This window comes from Lolium perenne, chromosome 5, assembly GCF_019359855.2.
Source record: "Lolium perenne isolate Kyuss_39 chromosome 5, Kyuss_2.0, whole genome shotgun sequence".
Taxonomy (NCBI): Eukaryota; Viridiplantae; Streptophyta; class Magnoliopsida; order Poales; family Poaceae; genus Lolium; species Lolium perenne.
In genome coordinates this window covers 162,995,960-163,012,213 of record NC_067248.2, presented here as the reverse complement: position 1 = coordinate 163,012,213, position 16,254 = coordinate 162,995,960, and the positions used below count along the sequence as shown (strand labels likewise).

General features: G+C 51.7%; 1 protein-coding gene across 1 annotated transcript; it reads right to left on the bottom strand.

The window, feature by feature from the left end:
- Nucleotides 1–215: 215 nt before the first annotated feature.
- On the bottom strand, nt 216–1,067 carry LOC127300449 (uncharacterized). Its single transcript, XM_051330549.2, has 4 exons — nt 917–1,067; nt 732–830; nt 506–631; nt 216–427 (listed from the first exon to the last, which is right to left on the bottom strand). Exons 1-4 carry the CDS (start codon nt 1,037–1,039, stop codon nt 236–238), a joined length of 540 nt encoding a protein of 179 aa, XP_051186509.2. The 5' UTR covers nt 1,040–1,067; the 3' UTR covers nt 216–235.
- Nucleotides 1,068–16,254: the final 15,187 nt, after the last annotated feature.

Here is a 16,254-nt window from a genome sequence, read left to right as displayed (position 1 = left end):
CCGTCGGCGTAGCGTCGACCCAGATTTCACAAAATTGCCAAATTGACAGATTTCACAGTTTTTCACAGATTTCACAGTTTGCACAGATTTCACAGTTTTCACAGCACATATATTGCATAATTCACAGGACTTTGCACATAGACATCACATGATGTTCAAATAGCTACAAATCATGTTCTCATAACATAGCTCCGGATACATAGTATCGTGTCGATAAGATACATGCATGGGACAACTAGAGGAGCTCGTCGCCGCTAGACACCGGCCCGGGCCGATTCCTTCCGGTAGAAGCTGCGGAAGAACCACCGGGAGAAGGACCGGGAGAAGTACCGGGAGAAGTACCGGGTGTAGCACCGGGAGAAGGACCACCATCATGAACCGGTGTCATGTCCCTCCCACCACCCTGGTTTCCGGAACATCCCGTTCCCTACACACATGTTCCCGAGATGTTAGCAATTTGCGAGGCAAAGGAAAGCCATAGTATTCGGTTTGGCGAAGAACTTACCGTTGTTCTCCCATAGTACTCCGCAGCGAAATTTTCCTTCGATGGCATGTTTGGCGCCGGCCCCGGAAAGGGAGGCATCGGCCCTAAATCCGCTGTCTGTCCAGTTTGATTGGCCACAAACGACGCCTGCAAGATAGTTTACATGTCAGTCTTTGCAGAAATGAAGCATCAAACTAGGGGAAAGTGGGACTTGTCATCATTTGCGAAAACAAAGGTTGGAACTTACATGTATATATGCCATGTACTCCATGAACTGCTGCTGGTGCTGGTTGAAGGCCACCTGATATTCTTGATGAGCGGCCACGTAGGCCGCCTCGAAGTCAGGCTACAATTTCACAAATTCATGTCTCGTTAGCACTTAGCAATGTATGAACGAAAGTCCGAAAGAGGATGGAAATGAGGGAAACTTACGTCGTATGCGGGTTGTTGCCGAGCCCGGCGACGAGGCGGGAGAGGGGGGCTGTCCTTGGTGAGTCCCGCCTTGAGACGCGTGAAGGTCGTGGTGAGGGTATGCTTGACGGCCTTGTTCAGCATGGCGAGACGGCCATGCGGCAACCCTCCGGACGACAGGACCAACGACTCCTCGTCGACCTCTGCGCTCATGGGGTCATCCACCTCCGGGTGACGATGCCTCACCATCTCGCAGTAGTTCTCGACGTCCTCGGCGTAGGTGCCGAAGTACTCAGGGAGCGAGGGCTGAGGCTGCGAGAGATCGGGCTTCTTAAGCCGCATCTTGTTGTATATCTCGAGGTCAGACATCTCCTCCTCGGGTCCTAACGCGGCCCTCTGCATCGCGAAAGGAAATGTTGTGAGTACCAACTTTGAACCTGAAGGAAAATAAAATGTATACATACCGTCTTCCCCTTGTAGCGCTCGTAGCTGAGGTTTCCCCCACAGTGTGTGCCACCGTCGCCTCGGTTCTCCGCGTTCCGCCTCGCCACGGCTGCAAAGTCCTCGTCCATCTTGAGCCACCTCGTCCTAACCATCTCCTCCCATGCCTCGGCATGCGGCTCGGCCCAATCGGGGATAACCTGAAAATGCAATACTCAACTCAATCTAATGCAATCGCAACTTAGTAGCAATGTAGAATCTCATTGACATTTTACTCACCGACATGTAGTCCTCCACCGTCATCTCGTACTCGGCCTTAGCATTCTTACCGACAATGTCCGGCTTATGGACCCTCTCGCCTCTCTCTGCCCAGAAGTGACTGGCGGACGTGATCCTTTGGTTGTACCACACCTGCGGTGTCAACCTCTCACAAGTCGCCCGCAAAGTCCTGTTCGCGGCCGTCTCCTCAACCTCGGGCGCCACACGATAAAAACACTTCAATCATGCAAAAAACAATTGTGAGATTCATGAGTTAGAACATTGGGGTCATCAAATATGAACGAAGCTCGAGAAAATATGTCTTACCCAAAACTTTCTCATCACGGCCTCAGCAGCCGTCGGGAAGCCTACGCCAGGGGCACTCTCGTAGTCCGTCCAAGTAGTGGCTAGCTTCTTCTCGCCAGCTGGGACAGTGCCGAGGGGATAGTACTTGCCCGGCCAGAACTTCCTAAGCAAAGCTCCAATCATGCTACTAGGCAGGCGCCCCTTGACCCCCGGAGGAAATATCCAATTGCTGCACATGAAAATCAAACATTAGCACATGAAAATCAAACATTAGTACTTGAAAATCGAAATTGCCAAATTAGTACACTTACTCAGGGCCAGCAGGAATAATAAGGGTCTTCGCCTCATGGGTCTTAGGCTCCTTCCTCTCGTCGGGGACTCTCGCTTCCCCACGAATCTTCAGTGCCTTCGGCCGCCCATCCTCCTCCGGAGTCTCAAACCCGCGGCTAGAGTCCTCCTCGGCTCTAGACTCCGTCTCCGCCTCCTCTCTAGACGTCCCCTCCAAAAAGAACCCAGAAGCAACGTCGCCTGAAGCCGAGGGTGGTGGCTCAAAGTCCGGTCCTCCCCAGCCACCTCCACCTCCACCTCCACCTCCACCTCCTCCCAAGCCACCTCCAGCTCCACCACCTCGTCCCCGTCCTCGTCCTCGTCCTCCTCCTCCTACCGCAAAGTCCTCGTAACGCGGATTGCGACGCGGTTCCCTCTCACTCCTTCTAACATTGTTCTTGCGTTGTTGCATCTTCTTAAGCAAGCTCGACGAGTCCTCCTTGCCGCCGCTCATATTGTTCAATCACCTGCATTGAGAAAGAGAAAACAATTAAGAAGCATGTTGAAAAATATATAAATAGTAAGCATAAAGACACTAAACAATTAAGAAGCATGTTCAAGAATATATAAATACTAAGCATAAAGATACTAAACAATAAAGAAGCATGTTGAAAAAAATATAAATACTAAGCATAAAGATACTAAACAAATAAGAAGCATGTTGAAATATAAACACATAAAAGACCCTCACCAGCCGTCATCAATCTCATCGTCAATCTCATTTTGTTTCTCCTTGCCACTATCACTATCACTATCTTTTGAGTAGTAAGTTGGATTTTGATAGACGGGTGGAGGCTCATCATCGCTATCATCTTCCACTTGTAACTTCTCGAGCATATCTATGTCCTTTAGATCCACCACTGACTCACCACGAGTTTCTGCATCGTTCCTGAGGTCCTCTTCAAGAACACATTCTAACTCAAAGTGCCCGAAGTCCTCTTCCTCTTGATAGAAAATTCCCTCGTATGTTACAGGGTCAATGTTGTTGTAATCGTCCTCGGAGGGAATCGGTAGGTTACCATGTGGCGATACCTGGAACACGACTTCCCAGCCGTTGAGGGCCGCTTTCTGGCATGGGTACGGCAAATAATAAACTTGCTTGGCTTGGTGAGCAACAATATAGACATCGGCTCCGGTATAGGTGGTGGAAGGCTTAACTTCAACTAACCCAATGGACTTGGTAATTCTCTGTCCACCTCTTGGGTCGAACCAATGACACTTGAACACAACGAGATTGAGTTGTTTGTTTGTACGGTTGAAGGTCAGCTCGTATACATTCTCTAACCTCCCGTAGTAATCAAAGGTATCGGATCCTTTAGTGAAGACACCAGTATTTATCGTTTTTGGATTCGCCCGGCCCTTCTGGTGTGTCTCTGTATGGAATCGAAACCCATTCACGTCATACTTCTCATACTTCATGACGTCACGGTTACAACCTTGGGAAACACATCTCAACTCATCTGTCATCTCAACGTTTGCATCAGCTCCCTACAAGCACGGTTCAAATTTGTTGTGTGCATTAGTTACGTGGAATAACAGGGACAAGTCACATATTGGTAGGTAAGAGGGACAGCTTAGACATTACTTTTTTCATGAACCAAGACACAAAGTTTATTTTTACTTCGGGAGCACCCTCTTTCAAAGAGAGTCTCCAACTCCGCGCCCGTGGGATCGCGCGGAAGCCACCACTGTTCATCCGTGAATTCGCTGAAAGGATACAATAAGCATTAGACCGAGTTGAGTGTAGGTGATCGAAACTAGATACAATAAGCATTACACCATGTTACCTAATGAAATCGTGACCGCCATCGTCGTCGTCCCCCCCCCCACCACTTCCTTCATGTTCATAAGCACATAGAGCATTATGCAATCCTTCTCTTCCCTCTCCAATCTATATTTTTGTCCTTTACCAGCCTTGCCACCGGGACATTGGAATAGTTGAAGCTTGGGGTCATTCATGGGCACGTCGACATTGTAACGAGAGACCGGGTTATGCAGAGTGGGAACTTCATCAGGATAGTACGTTGTTGCGGCATCTGCCATCTCCCGAAGGCACGTTGCCTCAGCTATGCATGCTTCAATCTTGGCTTTGTTTCCAGTTATCTTCCGAATATACTTGAACTCTCTCTCAATACAAAACTGCCACCGAAACTGCACTGGGCCACCCAAGAGTGCCTCGTTTGCGAGGTGCACAATGAGATGTGCCATCGGAGTAAAGAAGCCTGGCGGAAAGATCATCTCCAAATTGCATAGCAACTCCGGCACTTGAACTTGCAGCTTCTCAATAACCTTAGGACATATCTGCTTAGCACAGAGCGTGCGGAAGAAATGGCTCAACTCCGCGAGCACTCGCCATATTTTCTCGGGGAGATACCCTCGAAGCATCACCGGCATCAGCCGCTCAATCCATATATGATAGTCGTGACTCTTGAGCCCGGTGACTTTTCCCGTCGAAAGATTGACTCCCTTGCTCATATTCGAACAATAACCATCAGGGAACATCACAACGTATTTTAGCCACTTGAATGCCTCCTTCTTTTGGATGGAATCAAGGCAGAAGTCAGCGTGCGGCTTGAACCAATTCTTTCGACGGCCAGTAGGACGTTGCATCTGTAATTTCTTCCTATCACAGAGCTTCTCAACATCGACTCTAGCCTTGACATTATCCTTTGACTTCCCGGGAATGTTTAGGCACGTGTGAAATAAGGACTCCGCGACATTCTTTACGGTGTGCATCACATCGATGTTATGGGGAAGTTCGAGGTCCTTGTAATACTCGAGCTTCGTTAAGGCTGCCTCGTGAGTCCAGTTGTGCGTTACACCATATCCCTCAAATTGATGGCCAGCTTCCGATGCCGCTGGCACGAGAGCACGTAGCTCGGCATCAACAGCTATACCATCGAACTTTGGCACCTCTGTTACTTCATGCACAACTTTGCCTTTCTTGAAGTTCTTTTTGTCTTCTCTGAACGGATGCCTCCGTTTGAGGTACTGCCGATTCGTGTCAAACGCAACATACTTGCGACCCTTATTTAGCCAAAGGAACTCAAGTCGATGCCTGCACACTGGGCATGGCCATTTACCAGCTGTACACCATCCGCATGTTAGGGCGTACCCGGGCATGTCATGCATGGTATACTGCAACCAAACTTTCATGCAGAAGTTTGTCTTCGATGCTCGGTCGTACGTCAACGTCCCGTGGTGCCAAGAGTGGTTCAAATCTTCCACAATCGGCTGCATGTAGACACTCAAGTTCTTCCCCGGGTAATGGGGCCCTGGAATGATCAGCGACAGAAACATGGTCTTCCTCGTCATTAGGACTCCGGGAGGGAGATTGAGCGGAATTACAAACACGGGCCAACAACTGTAATTGGAATTCGACATACCATATGGATTGAAGCCATCTGTAGCTATCGCAATTCTGACATTCCGAGCATCTGCTGCCATATGGGGGTATTTTCTATCAAAGTTCTTCCATGCATTGCCATCAGATGGATGTCCCATCTTCGTCCGCCCCTGATTGTCCTTTATTCGAGTCCCCATCTTGTGCCACGTCATCTGTTTGGCGGTCTCCTCGATCAAGTAAAGCCGCTGGATTCTTTTTATGAATGGGAGATACCGAAGAATCGACTTTGCGATCTTTGACTGCCTCACCTGACCATCCTTTCCCGTTACCTCTTCATACCTAGAGGCCTTACAAATGGGACAGTACTTGTCCTCCGCAAACTGTTTCCAGAAGAGAACACAGCCATTTTCACAACAGTCTATCCTTTGATAATCCATGTTGAGCGCCGACATGAGTTGCCTCGTCTCGTGCAGGCTTTTAGGCAGACAATGCCCTTTGGGCAACATGTTACCAGTTGTTTTCAGACTTGCTTCGAAGCCGTCACGGGTGGTGTTGTACCGGGTCTTGTCGGCTAGACATTGGGAGATGGCATCGAGCTGAGAAATCTCGGCGCCATCGTACAGAGGCGTCTTAGCAGCGGCTATCATATCATAGAAGGCCTTCGCGGCTGGCTCTGGTTCCTCCGGTTCTGGAGGTTCCTCCGGTTCTGGCGGTTCCTCCCGTGAAGGTGGCGACTCTGGCATGTGGGCATCGACAAGATCATCTAGAAAGTCTCTAACCCCATCGTACTCATTGCCATTGAGCCGCTGCCGCATCACCTCACCTCTGTCACGTTCGTGCTCATCAAAGTCGATCTGCGTGACGTAACGAGGCATATACCCATATTGCAGAAGGTGTTTAAACATGTCATCCTTTCCACGACGGTGATGCTTCAAGCAACGATTGCACGGGCAAAGTGGCTGAACCTTCTGTTTTGTACCACGCGCCAACTCCTTCACTAAATGCCAAGTCTTCCTTATCCACTCATCTGTTTTATTAGTCGCACTAACACGGCCGGTGTACATCCATCCATTATCAGCCATCCTCTCTGCTCTATTGGAAGCCAAACGACAAGCATAGCATTTATATCAAATAGGAAAATGCATCATATTTTAATTTTTTTAACAGGCAAAACGAATGCATCAACCTACATCTCTACTAGGTGGGCTCCTAGCAGCCGCCGGATCCGTAGATTGAGTACGTTCTCCATGCTCTACCCCGGTCCGAGTCAGGATTTCGGCAGCACCTCCCCGCTGCTCTCCCGATACACGTCTCGCCAAAAAGACAAGAGGATGTGCATCCGGAGAACAACGGTGAGGCGCTGCCGAAATCCTGACTCGGACCGGAGCAGAGCATGGAGAACGTACCCAACTACGGATCCGCCGACTGTCCCGTAAATGCCGCAAGCGTTACGGTTGAAAATATGCCGACCACTAATGCATATTTATCCGCGTAACGCTTGAGGACGGGAAGTGACACCTAGGTGACGCAACTTGACTTGGAAAATGAATCTAGTGACATAAATAAAATGCGGAGAAGAAGTTGGAAATTTTGCTCACCCTCGGCTGTAGAGGAAGTAGTCGAACAATCGAGTGTCGATGTCGGCGGCCGTCGAGAAGCGCGTCAAGATCCGGGATCGTCACGCCGGGGTGCTCAAGACGAGGCGGTCACGGCCTGGCCTATTACAAATACATATTATTAGAAGAAATTCACATTTGCATTTCTATTTACATTATTAAACATAGCATTTCAATTTCAACTACACGTTTCTATTTCTTTCCAAATGTCCCTGTTACAACAATTTGCAGTTCTATTTTCCCAGAGAGTTTGCTCTCGCAGGTTATCGGAAAAGGGAAAGCTTGTCGGGCCTTTCTACTGAGTTTTTTTTTTCTCATCGATATATATTCCATTTGAGTTCAAAGGTGTTCCGAGATCTACCGCCTCCAGCATTTTCGTGGCAGGTGAAAAGTACAGACATGAAAACTACGGCTCATGAGCTAACTCGTCAAAACATTCCTGCAGAAAATACTACTGCTTGCTGCTGCTTATACAAAACAAAAACAAAAACAGTAAAATGCTACTCCATCTCCATGGATCGATAAAGGATAAAACTACGGGCATCTTCCAGACCAAGTTGCAGAAGGGGAACTAACTAAAACAGAGCAATGCGAAATCGAATCGGATCCGAACCGTCCGAGCCGGAGAGGGGCGGGACTCACCGCGGAGCCGGCGCGCGCGACGGGGGCTCGGACGCTCGTCGCTTCTGCCCCGGCGGCGGTGAAGTCTTCGCGGGGCCGCGTTGCCGTCGCGGGTCGCTGGGGGAGGACGGGGACGGGAGGAGGGCAGGGAGGAGCGGCAGGTGGCGGCTGCAGGAGGAGGGCGGTGGGGCGAGGAGGGCGGCGTCGGGAGGAGGGCGGCGTCGGGCAGGAGGCGGCGGCGCGCGTCGGCTGCGGTGGTGGGCACGAGGTGGCGACGTGAGGAGGGGGCGGGGGCCAGAGGAGGCGGGCTGGAGGCGGCGACGGGAGGAGGGGTCCGGGGCCGAGAGGAAGCGGCGGCGGGAGGAGGGGCGGCGCGGGGCTCGGGCGGCGGCGGCGCGGGGCTCAGGCGGCGGCGCGCGGCTCGGGCGGGAGAAAAATGAGAAGTGGGCGCGGTGGAGGAAAATGCGCAGCCGACCAGGTGAAAAACGTGATGGGGATCTACGCCGAGGGACACCCTCGGCTTAGCCGGGCCGACCAGGTGGACCCTGGGGTTAATGCTAGGGTTTGGCTACACCGAGGGCTATGCATACGCCTAGGGCAGCCCTCGGCATAGTTTATTTTTTTTTTTAATTTTTTTTTTCATTCTATTTTCTAACTATAATATACTAGTATATATTATATTAGGTCTACCCTTTGACCTAATATGCTAGGATTACCTTTTTTACCACGTCGTCATTGAATTGAATGCGCGGTCTACCCTTTGACCGACCTCCATCGGCGGTGCCCCCGTTACTTTACTCTGCCTTTTTAGGACACATAAAATGACGCCACGCGGCTCCGCTCGATTTTTTGGCTCCGTTTGCTTTGCCAACTGCGCAAAACGGGGCCGCCGGGACATGCGGTATGGCCGTACCGGGCGCGCGCGTGGACCCGTCCGCCAACGCGCGAAACGGAAAACATTTAGCACATAAAATGACGCGTCCTAGACCTAAAAACATTTTTCCCTCCATTTATTGAGCGAAGGAAAGTGTCGCCCCAGTTCAAATCCGGACAGTTTCCAGCGGATTCGGCGGGGCACCGCAGGAAGCGGGTGGGATTCCCAGATGGCTTCCGCGCGCATATGGCATGTGATAGGTGGTGCGTAGGAGGTATCCTACCGCCGCGCGGAGGTCCCGCGCGATACTGAAATGCGCACCATGTAGCTGCTTCACAAAAAAAAGCCCTTCCGGCACTCCGAAAATGGAAAAACCGTCGCCCGTGGTTCGGATTGGAAATCCGCGACCGGGGCCTTGCTTCCCATCCTAAGGCCCACGCACGTGCCAAATATGGCCTCGTTCCGACAAACTATGTGGTGAAACGGGCCGTTTCCTACTCATTTCCCCTAAAAGCCATAGAACTCCGGACGAGATAGCCCTGTTCATGAAGGGTTCTCCAAGATAATTGCCGTATCCCAGTTCCGTCTTTTGCAGTGGTTACTAGGACACATAAAATGACGCCACGCGGCTCCGCTCGATTTTTTGGCTCCGTTTGCTTTGCCAACTGCGCAAAACGGGGCCGCCGGGACATGCGGTATGGCCGTACCGGGCGCGCGCGTGGACCCGTCCGCCAACGCGCGAAACGGAAAACATTTAGCACATAAAATGACGCGTCCTAGACCTAAAAACATTTTTCCCTCCATTTATTGAGCGAAGGAAAGTGTCGCCCCAGTTCAAATCCGGACAGTTTCCAGCGGATTCGGCGGGGCACCGCAGGAAGCGGGTGGGATTCCCAGATGGCTTCCGCGCGCATATGGCATGTGATAGGTGGTGCGTAGGAGGTATCCTACCGCCGCGCAGAGGTCCCGCGCGATACTGAAATGCGCACCATGTAGCTGCTTCACAAAAAAAAGCCCTTCCGGCACCCCGAAAATGGAAAAACCGTCGCCCGTGGTTCGGATTGGAAATCCGCGACCGGGGCCTTGCTTCCCATCCTAAGGCCCACGCACGTGCCAAATATGGCCTCGTTCCGACAAACTATGTGGTGAAACGGGCCGTTTCCTACTCATTTCCCCTAAAAGCCATAGAACTCCGGACGAGATAGCCCTGTTCGTGAAGGGTTCTCCAAGATAATTGCCGTATCCCAGTTCCGTCTTTTGCAGTGGTTACTAGGACACATAAAATGACGCCACGCGGCTCCGCTCGATTTTTTGGCTCCGTTTGCTTTGCCAACTGCGCAAAACGGGGCCGCCGGGACATGCGGTATGGCCGTACCGGGCGCGCGCGTGGACCCGTCCGCCAACGTGCGAAACGGAAAACATTTAGCACATAAAATGACGCGTCCTAGACCTAAAAACATTTTTCCCTCCATTTATTGAGCGAAGGAAAGTGTCGCCCCAGTTCAAATCCGGACAGTTTCCAGCGGATTCGGCGGGGCACCGCAGGAAGCGGGTGGGATTCCCAGATGGCTTCCGCGCGCATATGGCATGTGATAGGTGGTGCGTAGGAGGTATCCTACCGCCGTGCGGAGGTCCCGCACGATACTGAAATGCGCACCATGTAGCTGCTTCACAAAAAAAAGCCCTTCCGGCACCCCGAAAATGGAAAAACCGTCGCCCGTGGTTCGGATTGGAAATCCGCGACCGGGGCCTTGCTTCCCATCCTAAGGCCCACGCACGTGCCAAATATGGCCTAGTTCCGACAAACTATGTGGTGAAACGGGCCGTTTCCTACTCATTTCCCCTAAAAGCCATAGAACTCCGGACGAGATAGCCCTGTTCGTGAAGGGTTCTCCAAGATAATTGCCGTATCCCAGTTCCGTCTTTTGCAGTGGTTACTAGGACACATAAAATGACGCCACGCGGCTCCGCTCGATTTTTTGGCTCCGTTTGCTTTGCCAACTGCGCAAAACGGGGCCACCGGGACATGCGGTATGGCCGTACCGGGCGCGCGCGTGGACCCGTCCGCCAACGCGCGAAACGGAAAACATTTAGCACATAAAATGATGCGTCCTAGACCTAAAAACATTTTTCCCTCCATTTATTGAGCGAAGGAAAGTGTCGCCCCAGTTCAAATCCGGACAGTTTCCAGCGGATTCGGCGGGGCACCGCAGGAAGCGGGTGGGATTCCCAGATGGCTTCCGCGCGCATATGGCATGTGATAGGTGGTGCGTAGGAGGTATCCTACCGCCGCGCGGAGGTCCCGCGCGATCGAAATGCGCACCATGTAGCCGCTTCACAAAAAAGCCCTTCCGGCACCCCGAAAATGGAAAAACCGTCGCCCGTGGTTCGGATTGGAAATCCGCGACCGGGGCCTTGCTTCCCATCCTAAGGCCCACGCACGTGCCAAATATGGCCTCGTTCCGACAAACTATGTGGTGAAACGGGCCGTTTCCTACTCATTTCCCCTAAAAGCCATAGAACTCCGGACGAGATAGCCCTGTTCGTGAAGGGTTCTCCAAGATAATTGCCGTATCCCAGTTCCGTCTTTTGCAGTGGTTACTAGGACACATAAAATGACGCCACGCGGCTCCGCTCGATTTTTTGGCTCCGTTTGCTTTGCCAACTGCGCAAAACGGGGCCGCCGGGACATGCGGTATGGCCGTACCGGGCGCGCGCGTGGACCCGTCCGCCAACGCGAAACGGAAAACATTTAGCACATAAAATGACGCGTCCTAGACCTAAAAACATTTTTCCCTCCATTTATTGAGCGAAGGAAAGTGTCGCCCCAGTTCAAATCCGGACAGTTTCCAGCGGATTCGGCGGGGCACCGCAGGAAGCGGGTGGGATTCCCAGATGGCTTCCGCGCGCATATGGCATGTGATAGGTGGTGCGTAGGAGGTATCCTACCGCCGCGCGGAGGTCCCGCGCGATTCTGAAATGCGCACCATGGAGCTGCTTCACACAAAAAAGCCCTTCCGGCACCCGAAAATGGAAAAACCGTCGCCCGTGGTTCGGATTGGAAATACGCGACCGGGGCCTTGCTTCCCATCCTAAGGCCCACGCACGTGCCAAATATGGCCTCGTTCCGACAAACTATGTGGTGAAACGGGCCGTTTCCTACTCATTTCCCCTAAAAGCCATAGAACTCCGGACGAGATAGCCCTGTTCGTGAAGGGTTCTCCAAGATAATTGCCGTATCCCAGTTCCGTCTTTTGCAGTGGTTACTAGGACACATAAAATGATGCCATGCGGCTCCGCTCGATTTTTTGGCTCCGTTTGCTTTGCCAACTGCGCAAAACGGGGCCGCCGGGACATGCGGTATGGCCGTACCGGGCGCGCGCGTGCACCCGTCCGCCAACGCGCGAAACGGAAAACATTTAGCACATAAAATGACGCGTCCTAGACCTAAAAACATTTTTCCCTCCATTTATTGAGCGAAGGAAAGTGTCGCCCCAGTTCAAATCCGGACGGTTCCGGCGGATTCGGCGGGCACCGCAGAAGCGGGTGGGATTCCCAGATGGCTTCCGCGCGCATATGGCATGTGATAGGTGGTGCGTAGGAGGTATCCTACCGCCGCGCGGAGGTCCCGCGCGATACTGAAATGCGCACCATGTAGCTGCTTCACAAAAAAAAGCCCTTCCGGCACCCCGAAAATGGAAAAACCGTCGCCCGTGGTTCGGATTGAAAATCCGCGACCGGGGCCTTGCTTCCCATCCTAAGGCCCACGCACGTGCCAAATATGGCCCCGTTCCGACAAACTATGTGGTGAAACGGGCCGTTTCCTACTCATTTCCCCTAAAAGCCATAGAACTCCGGACGAGATAGCCCTGTTCGTGAAGGGTTCTCCAAGATAATTGCCGTATCCCAGTTCCGTCTTTTGCAGTGGTTACTAGGACACATAAAATGACGCCACGCGGCTCCGCTCGATTTTTTGGCTCCGTTTGCTTTGCCAACTGCGCAAAACGGGGCCACCGGGACATGCGGTATGGCCGTACCGGGCGCGCGCGTGCACCCGTCCGCCAAAGCGTGAAACGGAAAACATTTAGCACATAAAATGACGCGTCCTAGACCTAAAAACATTTTTCCCTCCATTTATTGAGCGAAGGAAAGTGTCGCCCCAGTTCAAATCCGGACAGTTTCCAGCGGATTCGGCGGGGCACCGCAGGAAGCGGGTGGGATTCCCAGATGGCTTCCACGCGCATATGGCATGTGATAGGTGGTGCGTAGGAGGTATCCTACCGCCGCGCGGAGGTCCCGCGCGATACTAAAATGCGCACCATGTAGCTGCTTCACAAAAAAAAGCCCTTCCGGCACCCCGAAAATGGAAAAACCGTCGCCCGTGGTTCGGATTGGAAATCCGCGACCGGGGCCTTGCTTCCCATCCTAAGGCCCACGCACGTGCCAAATATGGCCTCGTTCCGACAAACTATGTGGTGAAACGGGCCGTTTCCTACTCATTTCCCCTAAAAGCCATAGAACTCCGGACGAGATAGCCCTGTTCGTAAAGGGTTCTCCAAGATAATTGCCATATCCCAGTTCCGTCTTTTGCAGTGGTTACTAGGACACATAAAATGACGCCACGCGGCTCCGCTCGATTTTTTGGCTCCGTTTGCTTTGCCAACTGCGCAAAACGGGGCCAACGGGACATGCGGTATGGCCGTACCGGGCGCGCGCGTGCACCCGTCCGCCAACGCGCGAAACGGAAAACATTTAGCACATAAAATGACGCGTCACACTTGTACATATATGTTAGGGGCAGATGCAAGTTTTCCAACAATTCTGACGCTCCGGTGATCTGTATCTTGGGAAACCCTAGGGCGGGGACCCCGTAGATCTACCCCTATAGCTTTCTCCGTGCGAGAGTTTACCAATGTTATTTTTACTTGTTTTGGTTTATTTAGGACATATGTACATGGAAACCATAGGTTGGGCATACTTTACCATAAAATAGGCTCCATTTTAGCCGTGGCGAGAGTTTCCACATACAGATCCTGGATTTTACCAAGTGTTAGCCCATGTATGCGGAAATCGTCAACAACGGGTACATCCAAGGTTAGCCAAACCTTACATCACACTTGTACACATATGTTATGGGCATATGCAAGTTTTCCAGCGATTCCGACGATCCGATAGTCTGTATCTTGGGAAACCCTAGGGCGGGGACCCCGCAGATCTACCCCTATAGCTTTTTCCGTGCGAGGGTTTACCAATGGATTTTTTTATTTTCTTTGCTTTGTTTAGGACATATGCACATGGAAACCATAGGTTTGGAATAAAATAGGCCACAGATGAGCCGTAGCAGGAGTTTCCACATACAAATCCTGGATTTTACCAAGTGTCGGCCCATGTATGCGGAAATCGTCAACGCGGGGTACATGCAAGGTTAGACAAACCTTACATCACACTTGTACACATATGTTAGGGACAAATGCAAGTTTTCAAGCGATTCCGACGCTCCGGTGATCTCGTATCTTGGGAAACCCTAGGGCGGGGACCCCGTGAGATCTACCCCTATAGCTTTCTCCGTGCGAGGGTTTACCAATGGATTTTTTTATTTGCTTTGCTTTGTTTAGGACATATGCACATGGAAACCATAGGTTTGGAATGAAATAGGGCCCGGATGAGCCGTAGCAGGAGTTTCCACATACAAATCCTGGATTTTACCAAGTGTCGGCCCATGTATGCGGAAATCGTCAACGCGGGGTACATGCAAGGTTAGACAAACCTTGCATCACACTTGTACACATATGTTAGGGACAAATGCAAGTTTTCAAGCGATTCCGACGCTCCGGTGATCTGTATCTTGGGAAACCCTAGGCCGGGGACCTTGCAGATCTACCCCTATAGCTTTTTACGTGCGAGGGTTAACCAATGGATTTTTTTATTTTCTTTGCTTTGTTTAGGACATATGCACATGGAAACCATAGGTTTGGAATGAAATAGGCCCCGGATGAGCCGTAGCAGGAGTTTCCAGCGATTCGGACGCTCCGGTGGTTTGTATCTAGGGAAACCCTAGGGGGCGGGGACCCCGCAAATCTACCCCTAGGGTTAGGGTTAGGGTTAGAGTTAGGGTTAGCAATGGACTTTTTTCCTTTGTTTTAGGTCATGTGGTGGCAAGTATGGATCCATGCTATCTAAGGTTTTCCTCCGGTTCACCCCACCGGTGAGTTCTGCCCTATACGTCCAGGACATGCCTAAGTGCCGTCAGCGCATGTGCGTGTAGCCGAAAGACCCCGGGGGTACAACATTAGACAAACAACACCACACCATGCTGGTGGTGGTGTTTTGTTGGAGAAGAACACATGGGTATATATAGGGAGGCGAGGGGCTGAAACGGCGAGAAAAGCTGGCGGGAGAAAATGGCGGGAAAAATTGGCGGGAAAGATTGGGCGGGAGAAATGGGCGGGAAAAAGGAAAAAAAAGATGGATGCTAAGCCGACGGTGCCCCTCGGCATAGGCTAGACAGCTGACGTCATTTTGGCGGGAGGGGCGGGAGGATTCGGCGGGAGAAATTGGCTTCAGCTACGCCGACGGTGGCCCTCGGCATAGGCTTCACGCCGTCAAGGTCCAGTTAGGGCATGGCCGCGGGGCGATGGGACGGGGTCGCACCCTCAACCTATGCCGAGGGCCGCCGATACGCCGAGGGCCACCCTCGGCATAGCGTGTCATGTGCCGAGGGTGGCTATACGCCGAGGGGCGCTTCGAGCAGCTGGGCTGACCGGGCAGTACGCCGACGGCCCCGACATTTGGCCGTCGGCGTACGCCACGGCCGTCGGCGCAGCGCGCCATTCCTGTAGTGGAGTGAAATTTACGGCGTCAACGGGCCAAGGCAACATATGTCTCGACGGCACACGGTGGTGTGTTGTGTGTGCAAGTTGCACATTTTTGGCAAGCTTAACTATTTTATGCTAGCTAGCAAGCCAATGTCGTTTGGAAAATCCATACAACTGTATGTGAGAGCAAGAGAGGTCAGTCTCCTACGTCCAAGAGTACGCCTACATCTAGCCGGAATGTATGCATGTGCACGCCTACGTCCACGAGCCTGGCCTTGCTAGACCTATATCTATCTAATATCTACACTGTCAAAAAATAGTAAGTAAAAACTTTGTCTTGCATGTATATATAATCAGTACTAAAAATAAAATAAAATAAATACGAAATTAAATAGTAAGACGTGAATTGCACTCATTATATCCATCAACATAGCAAGAAAAGCAAAGGACACACCGTTAAATATTACGCCGCCATTATCGTGCTCACCTATCGGACTCGATGCTAGCCACCACCTTGGACTAATTAAGCCGGAGGAGGCTCTGGCGTGGCCATGGGTGGTGGAGGTTGACGGTTGGGGCTAATGCAGGGTAGCGCTGGTGAGGAAACTCGAAGGTAGTTGCGACTTTGTGGGTGGTGACGCCAACACCGTGGAGTGTGTTGAGTGTCAAATTCTTGTGATTGAAGCAACTGCATTTCACAATTATTTATTGGATTCTCCTCTTGACACCACCCAAATAAACCCATGTTAGTATCC

Bases quoted from the DNA above. Each gene is read 5' to 3' on its own strand.
- LOC127300449 (XM_051330549.2), bottom strand. From the start codon at position 1,039: ATGCTGAACAAGGCCGTCAAGCATACCCTCACCACGACCTTCACGCGT. The intron at 831-916 runs GTAAGTTTCCCT...GTGAAATTGTAG, and splicing joins GGCAACAACCCGCATACGAC to CCTGACTTCGAGGCGGCCTA. The intron at 632-731 runs GTAAGTTCCAAC...ACTATCTTGCAG, and splicing joins AGTACATGGCATATATACAT to GCGTCGTTTGTGGCCAATCA.